This window comes from Dermacentor silvarum, chromosome 8 (assembly GCF_013339745.2).
Source record: "Dermacentor silvarum isolate Dsil-2018 chromosome 8, BIME_Dsil_1.4, whole genome shotgun sequence".
Lineage (NCBI taxonomy): Eukaryota > Metazoa > Arthropoda > Arachnida > Ixodida > Ixodidae > Dermacentor > Dermacentor silvarum.
In genome coordinates, this window is record NC_051161.1 from 155,805,617 (window position 1) to 155,823,322 (window position 17,706).

Below are 17,706 nucleotides of genomic sequence, written 5' to 3' on the forward strand. Positions count from 1 at the left end.
ACTGTTTCTGTGTTGAACAAGTGTTCTGATCAAAGCAGAAAAGAAACAAGAAATATGTTAACAAACATTGCCACTGCTGATGTTTTTATGCTAGCAATTAAGTTTGAGAAAGTCATTCATGGTAATAGGAATTCTTTTGATAGAACAGCATCACAAGTCACAACCGGCACTGTCATTGGAGCCCACATATTTGGTATTCTGCAAACAGTAATGTGAAATGAAATTATGGGGTTTTACGTGCCGAAACCACGATCTGATTATTCGGCACGCCGTAGTGGGGGACTCTGGAATAATTTGTACCACCTGGAGGTCTTTAACGTGCACCTAAATTTAAGTACATGGAAATGCAGCCGCCGTGGCAAACAGTAATGTGTACAGCTACTGCAACACTTATCTGGAGCGACCGAATGACGAGCTCCTGGCTGCTGCATGAACGTCAACAATTTTATCTGAGCTGGTTGGTTTGCGATTACTGTAGCCTACAGCCAAAGTTGTGCTGCCTCCTTCACGTCCTCTTAATGCATGCGCAACACATGGCAGCAGCAGCTGAGTTCTTGACCTGTCAGCCAGGAAAGATAAGAACACACATGTGGATGCCTGCAGCCTTATTTACATGCAGGCCTGCACGATGCGATGCTCACAAATTAATGCACTGGCTCAACACTTTCACTTTACTGGTTGAGCTTCGTTAACGATGATGCAGCTTTTGCCGTACCTGGGATAAAGGTTTCCAATACCTAAATGAAGGCTTCCAAAGCATCGAAATTTTCAAGCCACCTACATCTTTATGTACCTTGGTTATTTCAAGTTGTACTTTGGCAACATGGCCTCTATTGGCCTGGTCTTCAAGATGTTCATTGACACTTGCATTGATTTCAGTTTTGTAAACAGAACTTACCACTTTGCAAAAATTCGCGTGTTGGCCAAGCAGAAAGTACCTTTATAAACAATTACAGACATAAGTGTGTTTAAAGAGGCCATGACACGGTCGTCCAACAGTTCTCGATTTACATTTTTAACTGAGAGTAGAGGGTCCAATATGGTTATACACAGAAAGAAAAAAGAGCTCTCACCGCACATTTCAACTAGAAATTTCAATTTGAAATTGCTGCCTCTCAACTCCTGCCACTGACAGCAACAGCCATTTCAGCAAGGCTGTGTGGCGTCACAAACCGAGGGGCCACATCTGTGTCGTTGGCTTTGAAACAATTCGAGACCACATCGGACGTCTTTCTTCGCACGCTCTAGCACTCAACAGCGTTGCCACTGAATTGTGCCTGCAATTCCTTCACTTGTGCGATAAAAGGCATTAGAAAACCAGAGATGCGAAACGCACCTGTAAAAACGAAACAACCCATGGCAGCCAAGACGCATATCCAGCTGCTGCCATCACTGTCGGTGTTTACAGTACACAAAACCATGGCGTTCGAGACCGGCTTCTATACCTGAGGGAGCCATTCCCGTTTGCTCATCCATTTCGTCACCACTCAGTGTCATCAGACTGCTTTACGATTCAGTTGTGACATTAAAAATTCAAATGCACATTTTATACCTGCACCGAATGCACTCAAATTTCCCCAGCTTGCTGTGGGACATGCAATGCATGATTTAAGCTTGAAAATTTGGTGTCATGGCCCTTTTAAGTGTCAACAAACATCTTATGACTGGCACCAACATTGCAATTAAAGCTACTCTATGGATGCAAAGCTGTGCTACTTAGCAGACATATACTAGTTTGCTGTTTGATGCACTTGACATGTTCAGTTCTGTGTCACTCACGAGACAAAGCGTGCACGCTTTCCTGATGCACACATCCAAATTGTTCTTGCACAAGGCAAACCATGGCAAATGCTGGGTCAGTTTAGCCACTGGCAAGCAGCATAGCAATATGCCTGCATCTCAATGAGGTCATGACGCACGTGCCCACATGTGTGCTTTTGGCAACCATGGCCAATATATATAGAAACCAGCAGCATCTAGTAAGCATCATGGGTTCAGTACACAGCTGGCAGCTTGTCCTAAGCGTGGCCATATCTCTACATGTCAGGCAAAAGCTCTCAAATGATCGCAGAGATCCACCAACAGTTTGCATCCTGCGTTGCCTGTTCTGAATTGCTGACTGCACATAGGATAAATGGACATGCTATGGCCAAGACACTGAAAATTTGTGCCTATGCCTCCACCCAGCTAGTGGAACCTTGCCAGAGATCGTACAGTGCAACCCAAACGTATCACACCAAGCAAAGCATGCGCAGAGGAGCGGCAATTGCTGAATCAAACACACTGACCAAGCATGCTGACCAACATCATCACATCACCTTCTGGGATGGTGTTGACAAAAGTAAAAAAAAAATAATAATAAGCTATGATGTTGCCCTTTCATTCAAGTTCCTAGTAATTGAAATTATAAAATATTATAACACAATGAGCCAGCTGTCTGTGCAACTATTAGTGCGTGTACTGTAACACTTGCTGTTTTGCAGACACTCTTAACTGCATTGGTTTAACTGGGCAGCTTCCACTTGAATAGTGATAGCCCATTCGGCATCAGGCCACACTGTACACACTAGACAATAGAGTAACCCGATCACAGCGTATGCCTCGCACGTTAAAACATAAGCGACCAAGAGGTTAAAAAACAGAAGTTGAGTTCGAAATTTTAGGCTAGGTACGCTGACTGTGATCCCTTAGGGGCGCCAATGCACGGCTAGACAGGACCTACATAAGTGGCGAGACACATTTGGCGAGTTCGTTTGACAGGCCGGAACGGTACACACCGGCCGCGCGTGAGCAACACCGCGCGTGTCGTCGCCGGAAACAGGGTATCAATCAAGAATATGTAAACGAAAGGTATCGGAAGTGCGCCCGCACCGCCGCGAGGAACGAATGAACACAACGCGAGAACTTCAAGGAACAAGTGGAGGCAGCACCCGTTCGTTACGTAATCGGTCCGGTCGCGACACACACGCACCACACTTTGCAGCACCGACGCACGCGAACGCGTCGAACGTGCCGCGACAGCCGGCGGAACATTTTCGTCTATGCGTTTGACAGAATGGGCCGGCAAATACCACAACCAACGAAGGCGTTATCGGACGCGATTTGAGACGAGGCGGACGAGCCGCCCATTGCTAATGTCGGCGGCCCATGTTTGGAACTAGAGCACAGACTTGAGAAACGCAGCACTGCATTCACACGGCCGCACGACGATGCCGCGGGCGTTAGAAACACCGGGGGATGTCGTACCGCTCCTTCGAGCTACAGGGATCGCACGGCTGCCGGTCTTGACGCCGCACTCGCGCTAGGCCTACGCGGCTTAGGCCTACCAGCGACACCTCCGCGTTGTTTACACGACTCCGCGGCGCACATCACCGGGCCAAATTCGCGAGGCATGTAGCGGCACGAGCGCCGGAGAGGCTGGCCGAGCTTTCTGCAGTGGGCCCATCAACTTACGTTCCTTTCTCACAATCGTATATCACGATGGAGTCATCGTCCGAACTGGAGATGAGCGTCTCTCCATTGGGCGAAAAGTCAATGCTGTTAATGCGGTCTGTATTTTCTCTGAACACTTTGGCAACGCGGAAGCTCTTGACAGTTTGTTCTACGAGCTTCATGTTTGCGCGGGTTCACATGTAGCCTGCCTGGAAAGAGTTACGCGAAGGTCGTGTCAATTGCGTCTCTTCTCACGCTCCATCAAGGCCGCTACACTTCGGCGCCAAAACACTCGAGCTGTGGCGGCTGTCTGTGGCTGGCTGCGTGCTCCCCGGAAACGCGCCAGTCACATCGCTCGGCCAGCTTGGCTAGCCACCATAGAGACGGCTGGGAATGAAGCCGAAGACAGTTTCGGTACAATGTAGTTTTGGTTTCGGTTCCAAGTACACACCAGTCCTGTGTTCCTTTCTACGGAGAAGTCGTTAGCGGTGCCAGCAGCTACGATACAGCTTTCGCTGCATCAGTATATCTTCTGCTGCAACGATCACGGCAAATTATCTGCACCACCTGTGTTACTGGGTATAAAAAGAAACAAAGAGAGCAAATGGTCCATCGCGTGCTGGCTCGCGCAAGCGCGTGCTCTCACCGCCGGCCCAGCTCGCCTTCGCCTCTGCAACGTACCTAGAAGGCTCTGCTGGTCTTCAGCCCAGGCTCGACACCCGAGCGAGCGTTAAGTCAATCGTGCGAGCTCATCGCTTCGTGAGAGAGAGGCTTTTTCTCGTGGGCCGGGAGTCGCAAAATCACTGTCGCTGACATGGGACCGTGAGTGCAAATCCTAAATACTTCAGTATCTGAACGCGGCAGCATGCCCACTGCGCTGTATAGTCGTACAAAACGGTATGGGGCGCTCTCCCTCCCTGTAATTCATGCACGATGTCATCCTGCGCGACATTTGTTCATTTTAGCGTGACTCTGCGCAAGTAATTGAATGGCGGTACCGGAAGTCGTAAGCGACGGTACACGCATATTCGAAACATACCAGGCCAAACTGCTTCAGGTATCATTGTCATCACATACGTATTAATAAATGGAGCCTTAATTATAAGTTATGATAATTAATACAAAGCTACTGGTCAGTTAGCGAAAATATACCTTAATGGCGGGGTACTTGACGTGTCGTCAGGAGTCGTTTAACGCTTTTACAGGCGCGCGGAGACTTTTGACATTCTTTGAGAGAAAACGCAGGGAAGTGTTCTTGACGAACGATTGATGTTACCCTACGTGTTTCGGATGTGCCGATATTCCAGAAGAAGCCGCCCCCGATGGAGCCGTGCGAACAGTTTTTCGACTGGGTAAACAACCCGCTCTCCCTACTCCTCCTTCTCTCTCTAGCTAATATATATATATATATATATATATATATATATATATATGAAGTGAGGTTATGCCGGGATTCGGTAGTTGAACAGGAACTTGTAGGTTGAGGACGCACGTACGACAAAAAAAAATGAAAAAAAGATACTTGATTTCCAACGTTTCGGTCGGGGTCCGGCCTTCGTCATTCCCTGACGAAGGCCGGACCCCGGTCGAAACGTTGGAAATAAAGTACCGTGTTTTTTTTTTTTTTCGTACGTGCGTCCTCAACCTACAAGTTCCTATAAATTGTCGACCCTACTACCAGGACCCCAATTACGACCGATACAACCGATCCCAGCGAACACCGGAGGCGAGTTACCCAAAAGAGAACGAATTCGATTACCGCCCACAGAGAGCAAGCATTGGTTTTGAAGAGTATACAGTGAACCGTGACCTCCCGGGTGCTACAGCTGCGGTTCCACGGGACACATAGCTCGTTACTGTCGCCAACGCCGTCAGTCACGAAGGACACCGCCGATGTTTTCGCCACCTGGAACCCGTACATCGCATGATCCATGGACCAGTTCACTTCCCACGGACCGTTTCTCGCGCGAGATGAGACGCAGCGATTCGCCAGCGTCTGACCGCAGCCTGACACCACCAACTAACCGTCCTCGTCGTTCTCCGTCCCCTCGGCGCCGTGCATCTTCGCCCCCGCCGGGAAACTAGCATCCGCGGCCGATGGAGGTGAGGTCGCCGGACGGTCTTTGGATGAAATACCTCTGCCTGCTCTGATGATCAAAAACAAAGTGAATGTGCTAGTTAACGGATTGCCGACCATTGCTTTAGTTGATACTGGTGCGAATGTGTCTGTCATGAGCCTCGCTTTCAAGAACCGCCTAGGCCACAAAGTTATGTTTTCATGGGACGATGCCGTTACCTTTCGTGGAGTGGGCGGCGAGTGGCTCCACCCCCTCGGTGTTTGCGCTGTAAGTGTTACGTTGGCTGGGAATGTGTTTGTGTGGGAGTTTTTAGTCCTTGCCCGCTGTTCGCACGATGTAATTCTCGGCAGAGATTTTCTTCAACACTGCGGCGCTTCTGTGGACTGTGGAAATGGTGAAATCGATGTGAACGAGGTGCTTTTACCAGCGCTTTCTGAACAAAGCTCGTGTGACGAAGAAAGGGATACACTCAGTGTGCTTGATGAAGTGCTGGCCTCCTCATGGTGCCTAACGCCCGTTCGTGTTTGTGCAACTACTGTTGACGCTGCTTCCGTAGACCTCGTGATTAGGCCCCTCAGCATTAACTGTGCTAAAAAAAGTATACTCGTGCCTTGCTCTGTCGTGTGCATGACGAGAGGAGTTGCAACGTTGTGGGCGCTGAATCCGCCTTTTTCATTTTCCTGTGCTGCCCTCTGCCGCACGCCACCCGAAACGTTTTGGTAGGGTGCCGGGGCTTTCGCCGGTTGATTTGTGAACCTGCGCCCTTGTTGAGTGCGCATCGGTTCTGCATTTCGTGGATCGCGAATAATTATTAATGGCTTCTGCGGGGCAGCATGTCGTTCCTGGAAGCCATGTAGCACTCACCAACTATATATATAGGGTGAGCAGGCGTGATAGCGCTGTTTTGTTTATAGTGTGGCCTATAAAGGTACGCGGAGTACCCTCTGCCGGCGCGGCTGCTTTGGAGTTTGTTGTTGCTGACTCCTGCACTTGCACCTCGCTTTTCAATTCTTTTTGCATATTCTTTAGACATTTTGCATAAATAAGAAGTTTTCGACCGCGCAGCCTTCCGCGTCGGATTTAGCAAAGCGGTGCCCTTGTTTACATCGACATCTACAGCCACAAATCGTTGTTAGCGTCAAACATTGGGAAAAGGTGCATCGCTGATATGAAAAAAAAAGGCGAATAAAACACACATACCTGCTCATATGAGTCGCGTTATTCCACCGTGAGACGAGTCAGTATGAGCGCCTGAGCTACTCAACAGCGACTGTGATCCAGTTACAAATATCGGGCTGTTAATTTATTACTGATTCTCGCTTTTCTTTAACTTCATCGTACTTAGTTTTCGTGTGTCATAAAGCATTATTAGAGAAAAATGTGCTCACATAAGCGCTCATTTAAAGGCCGTGTTGTTCTCCCGCAAAAACGCGGATGCCATCGCTGACACCGTTGGTATATAACTGAGCGAGGCGGCTGTTTATGCTGCTGTACGGAATGTACCGTACGTCTCTTGTTTCGCGTTTGACGCAGAGATAAACAGTATATCTCGGGAATTAAGAAATGCGTGAGCGTACCAACACGTACAAACCGACCCATCTACGTTGCGAATACGAGCGGCAGCCTACGGGAACGGTGACCTACAGATGTTGGCACAGCCGTTGGCACAGCCGTTGGGCACAGCGCTGTGTCGCCGCTTGCTGATTATTGTGTACGCGCCGTGCGAAGCGAAGAGTAGTTTATTTCAAATCACTAAGGCCAGAACTGAACTATAAAAGCAGTTTCCTTCGTCCTAACTTGCTTACTTTTCAGTACAGGTCCGCCGGTAGCGGGTGCACGAACTCGACGGAGCCAGGCCTAAGCTTTGCTGAAATCAACATTGGCTCAAACTTCATGTGCACGGCTTGAGAGGGTCGAAGCCTTGCGCATTTCAACCTTTCAACTTCGTAGGCATGTTTTGACTCACTTTGAGCGCGATTATTTATATACACCAACGAAGGCGTTGCGGCTATCGCGTTATCGGTTCGACGGCCTATCACGCGGGTTTCGGTCGAACGATGGTATAGGCACGGTGATTTTCTCGGTGCCGTCGATAAGAAAGCCCGTCGCAGTACCAAAGCCAGTCTTACGCTACGCACACTTTCAGTACTGCACTGACGTCGAGCTACCAGTGGAGTTTCAACGCGGTACACGGCACGAGTTGTCAGTAGCGCGCGTCCGAGCGCTTTTTTTTTTTTTTTTTCGGGGGACGTTTCCCCCAGATGGGGCCGCACGGCCGCGCGCGCGACCCTTCCAAAACGTTTCGCGACTAATCCGCCAGGGCAGGGCGCATGCGCCGTCGGGCCGTGAAAAAGGCGGATTGTTCCGCCACGCCAGTAGTCCTGCCTCGAGGCATGAAAATTGCCCTTTTGGATGAAGCTTCATGTAGCTCAATAGCAGTACTCACAGCAGAGCCCGCTCCTGCTTACTCCCCATGCGATTATCGCCCTTCTGAAGAGATGATTCTCGGTATGATCAGCAAGGCTCTCTGCACATCTGAGCGTCAAGCACTGGTACAAGTCCTGTCCCGACATGTTGCTGCATTTGATTTTACGCACGGAGATGCGCCACTAGATTTACCATCATCACGAGCTCGCCACAGAATAGATACCGGCTCAGCACACCCCATCCGCCAGAAGCCCTACCGCGTGTCATCCTCCGAGCGCAAGGTTATCGCAGAACAAGTTAAGGAAATTATGAAAAAAGGTGTTGTTCAAGAGTCGTCCAGCCCATGGGCAGCTCCAGTAATCCTCGTCCGGAAGAAAGATGGCTCCTGGAGATTCTGCGTAGATTACAGACGCCTAAACGCTGTGACGAAGAAGGATGTCTACCCACTACCGCGAATCGACGACGTCATCGATTGCTTACACGCTGCTTCTTATTTTTCGACACTTGATCTACGATCGGGGTATTGGCAAATACCTATGGAACCTAAAGACAAGGAAAAGACTGCATTCGTGACCCCAGATGGCTTATTCGAATTTAATGTTATGCCTTTTGGCCTCTGTAATGCTCCCGCCACCCTTGAAAGATTCATGGATACAATATTACGTGGCCTAAAGTGGGAGATATGCATGTGTTACTTAGATGATGTTGTAATCTTCGGCCGTACGTTGGAAGAACATAACGCCCGCCTGAGTCTTGTTCTGAGTTGCATCGAGAAAGCTGGACTAGTTTTAAACTCAAAAAAGTGTCGCCCCCGTATTCAGAAATGCAACTTCGCTTCAAGTCCGTGCTTGACTTGAATTAAGTGACGCCTATTGTGAACATGCCCTGGACGTTCGTTGCGTTTGCTTCGGCGTGTTCACAATAGGCGTCACTTAACTCAAGTCAAGCACGGACTTGAAGCGAAGTTGCATTTCTGAATACGGGGGTCGGTTTGGCGAGCGTCAAACATTGGTTCTGGGACATCTAGTCGACAAGGATGGCGTCAGACCCGATCCCCGTAAGATTGAAGCAGTCAGCTCCTTCAAACCACCACAGACAGCACGAGAACTTCGATCCTTCATTGGTCTGTGTTCCTATTTTCGTCGTTTTGTACCCCGATTTGCCGATATTGTTCACCCGTTGACATTTATTCTGCGACAGGATGTAGCCTTCACATGGACACCGGAGTGTGACGCATCATTCTCGCAACTGAAGTTTATACTAACGTCAGCACCCCTCTTGCGTCACTTCGACCCATCTTGCCCGACTGAAGTGCACACCGATGCTAGTGGAATCGGAATAGGAGCGGTACTTGTACAACGTCACAACAACGCCGAAAATGTCGTCGCATATGCCAGCCGTTGTCTGAGCAAGTCGGAGCGCAATTATACGGTTACGGAGCAGGAATGCCTGGCAGCTGTTTTCGCCGTGCAGAAATTTCGATGTTATCTTTACGGAAGACCATTTAAGATAGTCACCGATCATCACTCTTTATGCTGGCTGGTTGGCTTGCGTGATCGCTCAGGTCGACTCGCGCGCTGGGCGCTGCGCCTACAGGAATATGACTTCGTGGTGTCATACAAGAGCGGACGTCGTCATGCCGACGCAGACTGCCTTTCTCGCATTCCTCTTGCGACTTCCGACTGCGAAGCTGAGAATTTTGATGACTATCTCGCTGCCATTACTCGTACGTTCCCCGACGCGGCAGACTTTCAGAGAGAGCAACGCAATGACCTCAACCTGGATCCGCTGTTTGCCGCCGCTCGTACTTCTCAAGGCAGCAGTCGCTTCACCATTCGTGATGAGTTGCTCTATAAGAACAATTACTCCGGAAATGGAGCACGTTTTCTTCTAGTTGTTCCCGAGAGTCTCCGCTCCGACGTCTTACGCGTCATGCATGACGATGCGACATCTGGTCATTTCGGTTTCGTGCTAACGCTACACCGCACGCAAGAGCGATTTTACTGGTCCAACATGTACCAGGCAACCAAACACTATGTCGCTAGTTGTGAAACGTGTCAACGTCACAAGCGACCAACCACCGCTGTACCAGGTCCCCTGCAGCCATTGACACCGCCCAGTACACCTTTCGAGCAAGTAGGCATATTGACCTTATGGGTCCATTCCCGTTATCTAACAATAAGAACCGTTGCATAATCGTTTGCGTGGACCATCTCACATGGTACGCAGAAACTGCAGCCATACCCTCTTCCACCGCTGCATGTGTGGCACTCTTCCTGCTGCGTTCCGTAGTCCTTCGTCATGGCCCGCCGCGTGTTATCATCAGTGACCGTGGTCGCCAGCTCAGTGCGGACGCCGTTGAGGAGCTACTTCGTCTGTGCACTTCTGAGTTCCGTCACTCCACACCGTATCATCCACAGACCAATGGCCTCGTTGAAAGGACGAACCGAACACTGACCAACATGCTTGCCATGTATGTTGCCTCCAACCATAAGAACTGGGACGGCGTGCTGCCCTTCATAACCTACGCATACAACACGGCGAAACATGAAACCACGAACTACAGCCCATTTTATCTCCTCTATGCAAGGCTACCGCGCAGCCCTCTCGATACTTTCTTAAACTTTATTCTGCACGACGACGATTCTGTGTCAAAGACTGTGTGCCTCGCTGAAGAAGCCCGCCGAATAGCCCGTCTTCGTACTTTGGCCTCGCAACACCGTTCAACAGGCCCGTTACGACGAGCGTCACGGGCCTGTTTCGTTCGCCAAAGGCGACTTGGTGCTTCTTTGGATACCGCAACGCAAGCGGGCCTTGTGTCAAAAGTTCCTGTCCCACTATTCCGGCCCATACGTTGTCCTGGAGCGTATGAGTGAACTTTGTTATGTAATAGCTCGCCTCCTGGGCAATGGCCGGCGATCAAGTAGAACGCAAGTGACTCATGTTGCTCGCCTGAAACGTTTTTACACTGCTGATGCCTCCTAACTCGCCCTACGGGCTTCGTCTGCTTGTGGGGGAATGTAACGAGCATACAAGAAGCAGTTGGAAAGAAGAGGAGGACGAAGTGCTTCTAGGCCTGATTGCGCAGTCACCATCATCCATCTCCTGTAAATAAAGTCATTCCTGCACAACTCTCCGTAACAATATATATATATATATATATATATATATATATATATATATATATATATGAACGAGAAGAAAAGGGACCGAAGGGACCGATTTTTATTTTAATGGCTCCTTATATATATGATATATAAGGAGCCATATATAGCTTATGATATATAATGGCTAATTATGATATTATATCTATCTTTCTCTCTCGCCATATATATAGGGAGAGAGATCAGAAAATAAACGTTTCGCGCATTCGCCCGTTCCTTCTGTACGCTTTCAAAACAACTGGATGATCTGGTGAAGCATTCACTGGATATACAAGGTGCCCCAGTTATCGTGTACCGCGTTTTTAAAGAAGACTGGCCATTCTGCGCGAACATAACCAAGTGCATGTTGTTCACAGTCGAGTGGAGCACCAGCCAGTAATTTTTTGGTTGATACCATTCAATTTAGTAATGAATTGCAGTTAGCAAATTTTTGATTACTACCCTGAATGCCGTGCTGTTAATGAAGAACTTTAGGATATTGAAAGAAACTTAAAGCTGGCATGCTTTCAGCCAGGTACTTCTTACCCGGTTAAATTTTCCGGCTGAGGAAGAAAGCGCGCGAAAAAAAAGAGAAAAAAAAAAAGAAAATATCACGTGGCTAACCGTTCAACGGCATCAAAAAGCAGCGCCCTCAAACAAGCTCCACAGCAGCTAATGGAAGAGCTGGCGCTTTATCTGGCGCGCTACGTCCGCGACCGCCACGGCGTGTTTGAGAGCGCTGATTTTTGATGCGAGCGGGTGGTTAGTCACGTGATATTTATTTTTGAAACCATGAAATGCTTTTAGCTCCCGTTGTCGGCGACCTTCAAGTGCCCTGGAGCCAAAAGCAAGAGCCGTTATCCGGGCACTCGAACGAGATCATCTGGCGCTCAAACAAGAACATCCGGGCAACCAGTCAAAACTTAAGAAAATGCGGTCTCTGGCCCTAACCCTTTGTACAGGACCGCATTACATACGCTAGTTACTGCCCAGACAAGTTAAAAAACTATTGCTTCCGATTACAATGTTTGTTCACAATATCACTCAAGCGGTAACTTCTAGTACGCTGAAGTGTTATTTGTCATTTCCAGTAACGATGTTCAAAAGGCAGATGAAGTGCACCATGGGCGCAACTAGGGGGGGGGGGGGGGAGGCTCCGGGGCTCGAGCCACCTCGGAGTTTTCCCGGGGGGGGGGGGGTTAATTTTGTTAAGCAATTAATTAATAAGTTAATTTTGTGCTTGAATGCCAAAAGGGACATTTTGTTAAGAGCCTAACTGGAACGCCAATGTATTTCTCTGCAAAGTTCGGGAATTAATATCTCGAAAGCGGTGTTATCCCGGGAATTCGTTCCAAGTGGATCCGCCTTGCGAACTCCACGGCTACAATTTGTAAATTGCAATATGGGCCATCAGGTGATTAGTGAAAAATTTTATTAGTGAATTTTTGTTGCTTAGTCGATTATGTATTTCAATTTCTTGTGCAAGTAATGTCCGCCTCTTCGAGTAGACCAGCTCATGAACTAGAATTGTGCTATCTGCCGCAGGCAACCTTCAAGAATTTGTGAAAGTGTTCCCCTGTATATATATATATATACAGGGTGTTTCAGCGAACACTTTCAAAAATTCTTATAATATTCTATATATATATATATATATATATATATATATATATATATATACATACATAAGTAGGTTTCGGAAAGCTGGTCGGGCCCCAGACCCCCCCCCCCCCCCCCCCCCGGAACAATGAAAACTGTCCGCCTATGAAGAGTGCACCATACACTTGATTGTCATCTTTTGGAGCTGAGACACAGTTGCCTGTGCTCTTTTCAACGCCGGCGGTCCGAGAGTTGGCCGCACATTTGCAGCCGACCACTTCGACGCTGTAGTGACAAACGCTGAGTGCGTTGCACTGCTGCAAGAAGCAACGAGGTAGAAGCTAGGCGATGGCACCACAGGCACAAAAAGACGCCGTATATCCACTTCATGCTTACACCTACTCTCGATTACGGCAGAGCCAGCATGTTTTTGTTTATTTTTCGCGGGCCTTTTTATTAACAGCTGGAAAAAATAACCGGGCAAAAAGTTGAAAGGCATCAGCAAAAATACTGCTGGCGGCTGATCTACTCGACTGTGAACAATATGCACTTCGTTAGCTTCGCGTAGAATGGACCGTCTTCTAAACGCTATGCACTATAGTGGGACACCCTGTCCCAACTGTCATGTGCCAAGATTTAAAAATATGCAAATGCCACATAGGTGGACAGAACCAAGGTAACGTTGTTTGCCGTCGCTTGGAGATACCCAGATTATTTTTTTGCATTCCGCCTAATTATATTACGAGTCTCAATCAATCGGCTTCTCAAATATTATAATTAGATGACAAGTGTGAATAAGAAAATTGTAGAGCAACATGATGAACTCTCGATGCAGCTTTCTGTTGCTCAATACGTGCTACATAAAGTGTTTCTCCGAGCGTGGAAGAAGCCCGCGAATGCACGCAGAGTGCCTCGAGCGGCCAGCATTCGGGGCACGTGCTCCCCTCTTCTCCTGGCGGATACCTAAGGCCGCCGGTGGTCGTTTTGTTCATTCGCCGTTGTCTTCATTGTTTTCATTAGCCACGTAAACCATCGCCCGAGACCTCCACCACCTAAACGGAGAACGCAGTGCTGTGGCAGAACACTGGGAGCTTTTTGACGACCAGACTAGCCCCGCCATCGTCTTGGAGAACCACCGGCGGCGGCTTCTTTGGGTATTCTGGCAAGGACGTCGGGTAACATCACGCGGTCGTCAGAAACACTTTCCGCCGTTTACTCACAAGGGCTGCAAAAATTGTCCGCGCGCCTCTCAGAAAGTTAAAAAAAACTATAGGCGTTGCTACGCCTTAAGCCATCTCACCCTTGAAGAACGAGTCGTTCGGGCTCCGAGACGCCGGGTTCCTTAAGTGAAAATGCATTTTAACTGGTGATTCTTTTTTTTAATTCTGTTAATCTTCCACGAAATATATATAGATCCAATAGGAAAAGCAGAGCTTCCATAGCAAGTGTACACGTCCCATAAAGATTCTTGCCACTCCTGTATCAGGCCAATAATATAAGACAAAAAAAATGTTTTATGGGTCCCAATTGAAGCAAAAGAAGTAGTGACGATATAAACCTGTATTGGTAATGTTGCTCGGCAAGAAGCCGACCAAGCAGACTCGCCAAACCTCGATAATGAAGGCACTGATTGTTTCATTTTAATTATTACATTATGCGTTCCAGTCTGTATGTTTGTTGCACTGAGGACATTTCACTGTGTAACTTCGTAGGGAACAGAGTTGGCTGCATAGGGTATAGGGTTACAGCCCTATAGGGTACAGGGCTGCATCTGTATAGGGTTACAGACGGCGGTATACGTGATTCGTTATTTGAGTGCCGTCCTGTGTGTGAGCCATTTGGCAAGAGAGCAGCAGCGACCACGATCGGCAAACTCCCGGAGGGTTCGCCTAGAAAGCAATTAATGCTCCTTTGTAGTACAAGCCACTTTGGTGCACGGCGCTCCTGTGTACCCTAGTACACTTGTAAGTTAATAGACGATTACAGGCTATCAGTTTTATCGGTGTATTAGCTATTTCATAATCCAATATACCACTACAGGCTATCAGTTTGATTAGTGTATCAGGTGTATTGCATGATACACCAGAACAATACAGGTTATCAGCTTCAGGTTTATCTTTTCATAATCCAATAAGATGAAACCTACAGAAACAAATAAAATATTCTATTGGAAGTTTTCCTGGTGATGCTCCTGTGCTAGAATGTCTGACAATTAAAGTGCCGGTATTGTAATTTTCGCACATCTGGATAGCTTTACAGCGATGCTGTTATAGTGCGACTATAAATGTGCTCAAACTTGATTACTCGCGAAGTTTATATTTTCAGGCAAAGTTGGGGGCGATACGCCAGGTAAATCTTGAAGTGTTTGTGGTAATTAGGGGTAAATTAACATTGCTAAATCTCTGTGTACGGCATGTTTAGAGCGTTATGAACTTAACAGGGCAATATGAACCTCTTACATGTTGCCCGCTACCGTCAGAGGACCAAGAAAGGGCAGACATTCATATTAGCGGAAAAAGTGCCATTCTATGGGAGACGCGTGCCAAAGGTTTGAAGTGTGTAAGTTTGAAATAATGGTGTAATATTGTATACTAATTGTGTAAATTAAGTGTATGTGCTTTGAAAATTATTAGAGAATACTTGTTTTCAATTTTCATGTGTCATACGAGGCGTGTAATTGATTTTTCTCGGTCTCCTCGGTGAACTATGCGAGGCACGTTCCTTAAACATGTTGTGAGTGACGAGTGATGAATGTATTGGCGCACAGCGTTTTGACTTCCAGAGTGCCATATGGTCATTATCCGCAATGTTTCCCAGAGTCCTGAAACAACTGCGCAATACACCAAAATCGGGGCACGTTAATTAAGTGTAATACGAAATCAGGCACGGTGCCACGCTTTCAATGTATGGTGTGGTAACGGCCGCTCGAAGAAAACGCGCGGCGTGCTATATCTGCTACGTCGCTCGTCTAACTCTTCAGGCTGCCATCGCGTCCTGCCATTCAGACATTGGTTTAGCTTACGGTCATCATTGCAACACCTAGCTGCGTGATAATGTAAATTATGTATATGAAGTAGCAGAGCTGTTCGGGAATACAGGAATTAAACGACGAGGAAAACCGAGTTCTTGTGCAGCACCCTCCCGATTTTCTTTTTTTGTTACAAAACAGCGCGCCTGAAACTAACGCTGACACTCCCTGTGAGATCGGCTCGCACTAGGGCAGGATTAGCCCCAATGCGAGCGACTGTCATAACCGGGATGGGCCTTCGGGCTTCACTCGTACATTATACCGCTAAAATAGCTAATCATGGGCGGCAAGCGAGAACAAAGGCATGACGGCCGCACCGTTTGTTTTCATGTCTCCGTTTTAGCGCTGATAAAAGCACAAGTGTCCGCAGCAAGCACTTGATCCCCAACTACGAGATATTTCTAACTGCTAGGTTCGCTATTTATTAAATTCGGAGAATCTTATGTTCACATTTCCCGTAGCATTTCGCTGCAGCTAGTACGGTGGGCGATACGGTCTTATGTTGTAGCTGCTCTGTATAATTGCGGCCTCATCGATTCGTCACCCGTGCAGTTCCCCGAACTGCAGCAGTCTGGCAGCCGTGGCGGTACGCGACCTGAGACTGAGCTACAGCAGGAACTCGCCGCCTGTCATCGACGGGCCAACATGACCATCCCCAAGGGAGCCATGTGAGTGTGCCGCCCAGGCAGCCATATTTTCGCGTGTTTTTGTTTAAAATTTTGTTTAGGAAAGAAAGTAAGCGATGTTGGAAATTATAATTAGCGTCAGAAACAATTTGGAGGCAGTAAAAAAATGGGGACAGTTTGAAATCAGTGAGAAGGTAACTTGGCATAAGAAGGAGCAAGCTTTATGTATGCAGTAAAAGATAATGACGGTAATGTCAACAATTTCGATGGTGTAATAATGGCAGGAGCGGACTTCTATGCTCACCTGTACACTTCTCAGAGCAGCACGCACCTTGATTGGGAGTAGTGGCGACCCGGATGTAGGGGCTCCTTGTGTAACTAGCAATGAAATTAGGACTGCAAGGCGCGTCCCGAGGAAAAGCGGCTGGAGAAGACAGAATGACAGTCGATTTAATCAAAGATGGAAGACATGTAATGCTTAAAAAGTTTGCGGCCATTCATGCGGCACGCATCACGACTTCAAGTGAGCTAGAAGATATACTAATTCATAAGAAGGGAGACCTAAAGAATTGAACAATTATACGCCCATTAGCTTGCTTTCATAGTATTGTACAAATTATTCACCAAGATACAGGGGCTCCGGATCCGGAGGGGGGGGGGGGCAGTCGCCCCCACAGGTTCTAAACCAGTGGGGGATGTCCCCGCACTCAAAGCTGTTCCGACCGCCCCGTCTTCTCCCCTCCCACAACCTGTGAGGCTAGCCACTCCTTTGACTCGTTAAAGGGTGCTCCCTTCCTTCAACACGAAACAAACTTTTTTGGAAGCTTGCGACTTCTGATACACTCTTGTCGGTGCTTTTTCTGCATCGAGAGCGCTGCCTGTTTTCGTCTGGTTCAACGTATCTTCCATCCAGAATTGGCTCTCGAGGAGGGGAAGGCTGGCGCTCTATTCTGCAGCCCTTGCAGGAGCACGTCTCAGTGCCACGACTTTAGGATGCCTCCTGTTTCCTTGCCCCTATCTAAGCAAACGAAAAACAAGAATACAACAAAGGTCGGTGTAAGCCTGTTTCTAGAAAAGTACGATTTAACCATAGAAAAGGGAATTCAACAAGAGGGGACACTCCCATAGGGCCCAGCGGCCGAATGACTGCAGCGTGCCAAGCGGTCGGCGTAATCACTTCGGTTTCGGTTTTGGGGCGCGCGGATTTTGAACGCAAGCTAGCACGCCGGCTGCCCCCCCCCCCCCTTTCCTTTTTTTTTTTTTGCTCTCCGTGCAGAATCGGTTGATTATTTAGCAAAAATGATTGCGAACGATCTGTAAAGTCCATCGAATTGTGCCACGTGCAAGTTCAAAAGTAGACGCAAGACTTTGTG

At 48.0% G+C, this 17,706-nt stretch overlaps 1 protein-coding gene across 5 annotated transcripts in view; it reads right to left on the reverse strand.

Annotated features, from left to right (window-relative positions):
* LOC119461784 (WD repeat-containing protein 82) overlaps positions 1–17,706 on the reverse strand; it is a 92,806-nt gene that overhangs the window by 36,213 nt on the left and 38,887 nt on the right. Inside the window, exon 2 of one of the 5 annotated variants that reach the window (XM_037723159.2) lies at positions 3,454–3,667. The exons of the other annotated variants lie outside the window; for them this stretch is intronic. Within the exon in view, the coding sequence (XP_037579087.2) occupies positions 3,454–3,614 (161 nt within the window). The 5' untranslated portion in view covers positions 3,615–3,667. The remainder of the gene's footprint in view (positions 1–3,453; positions 3,668–17,706) is intronic. 5 annotated transcript variants of the gene reach the window in all.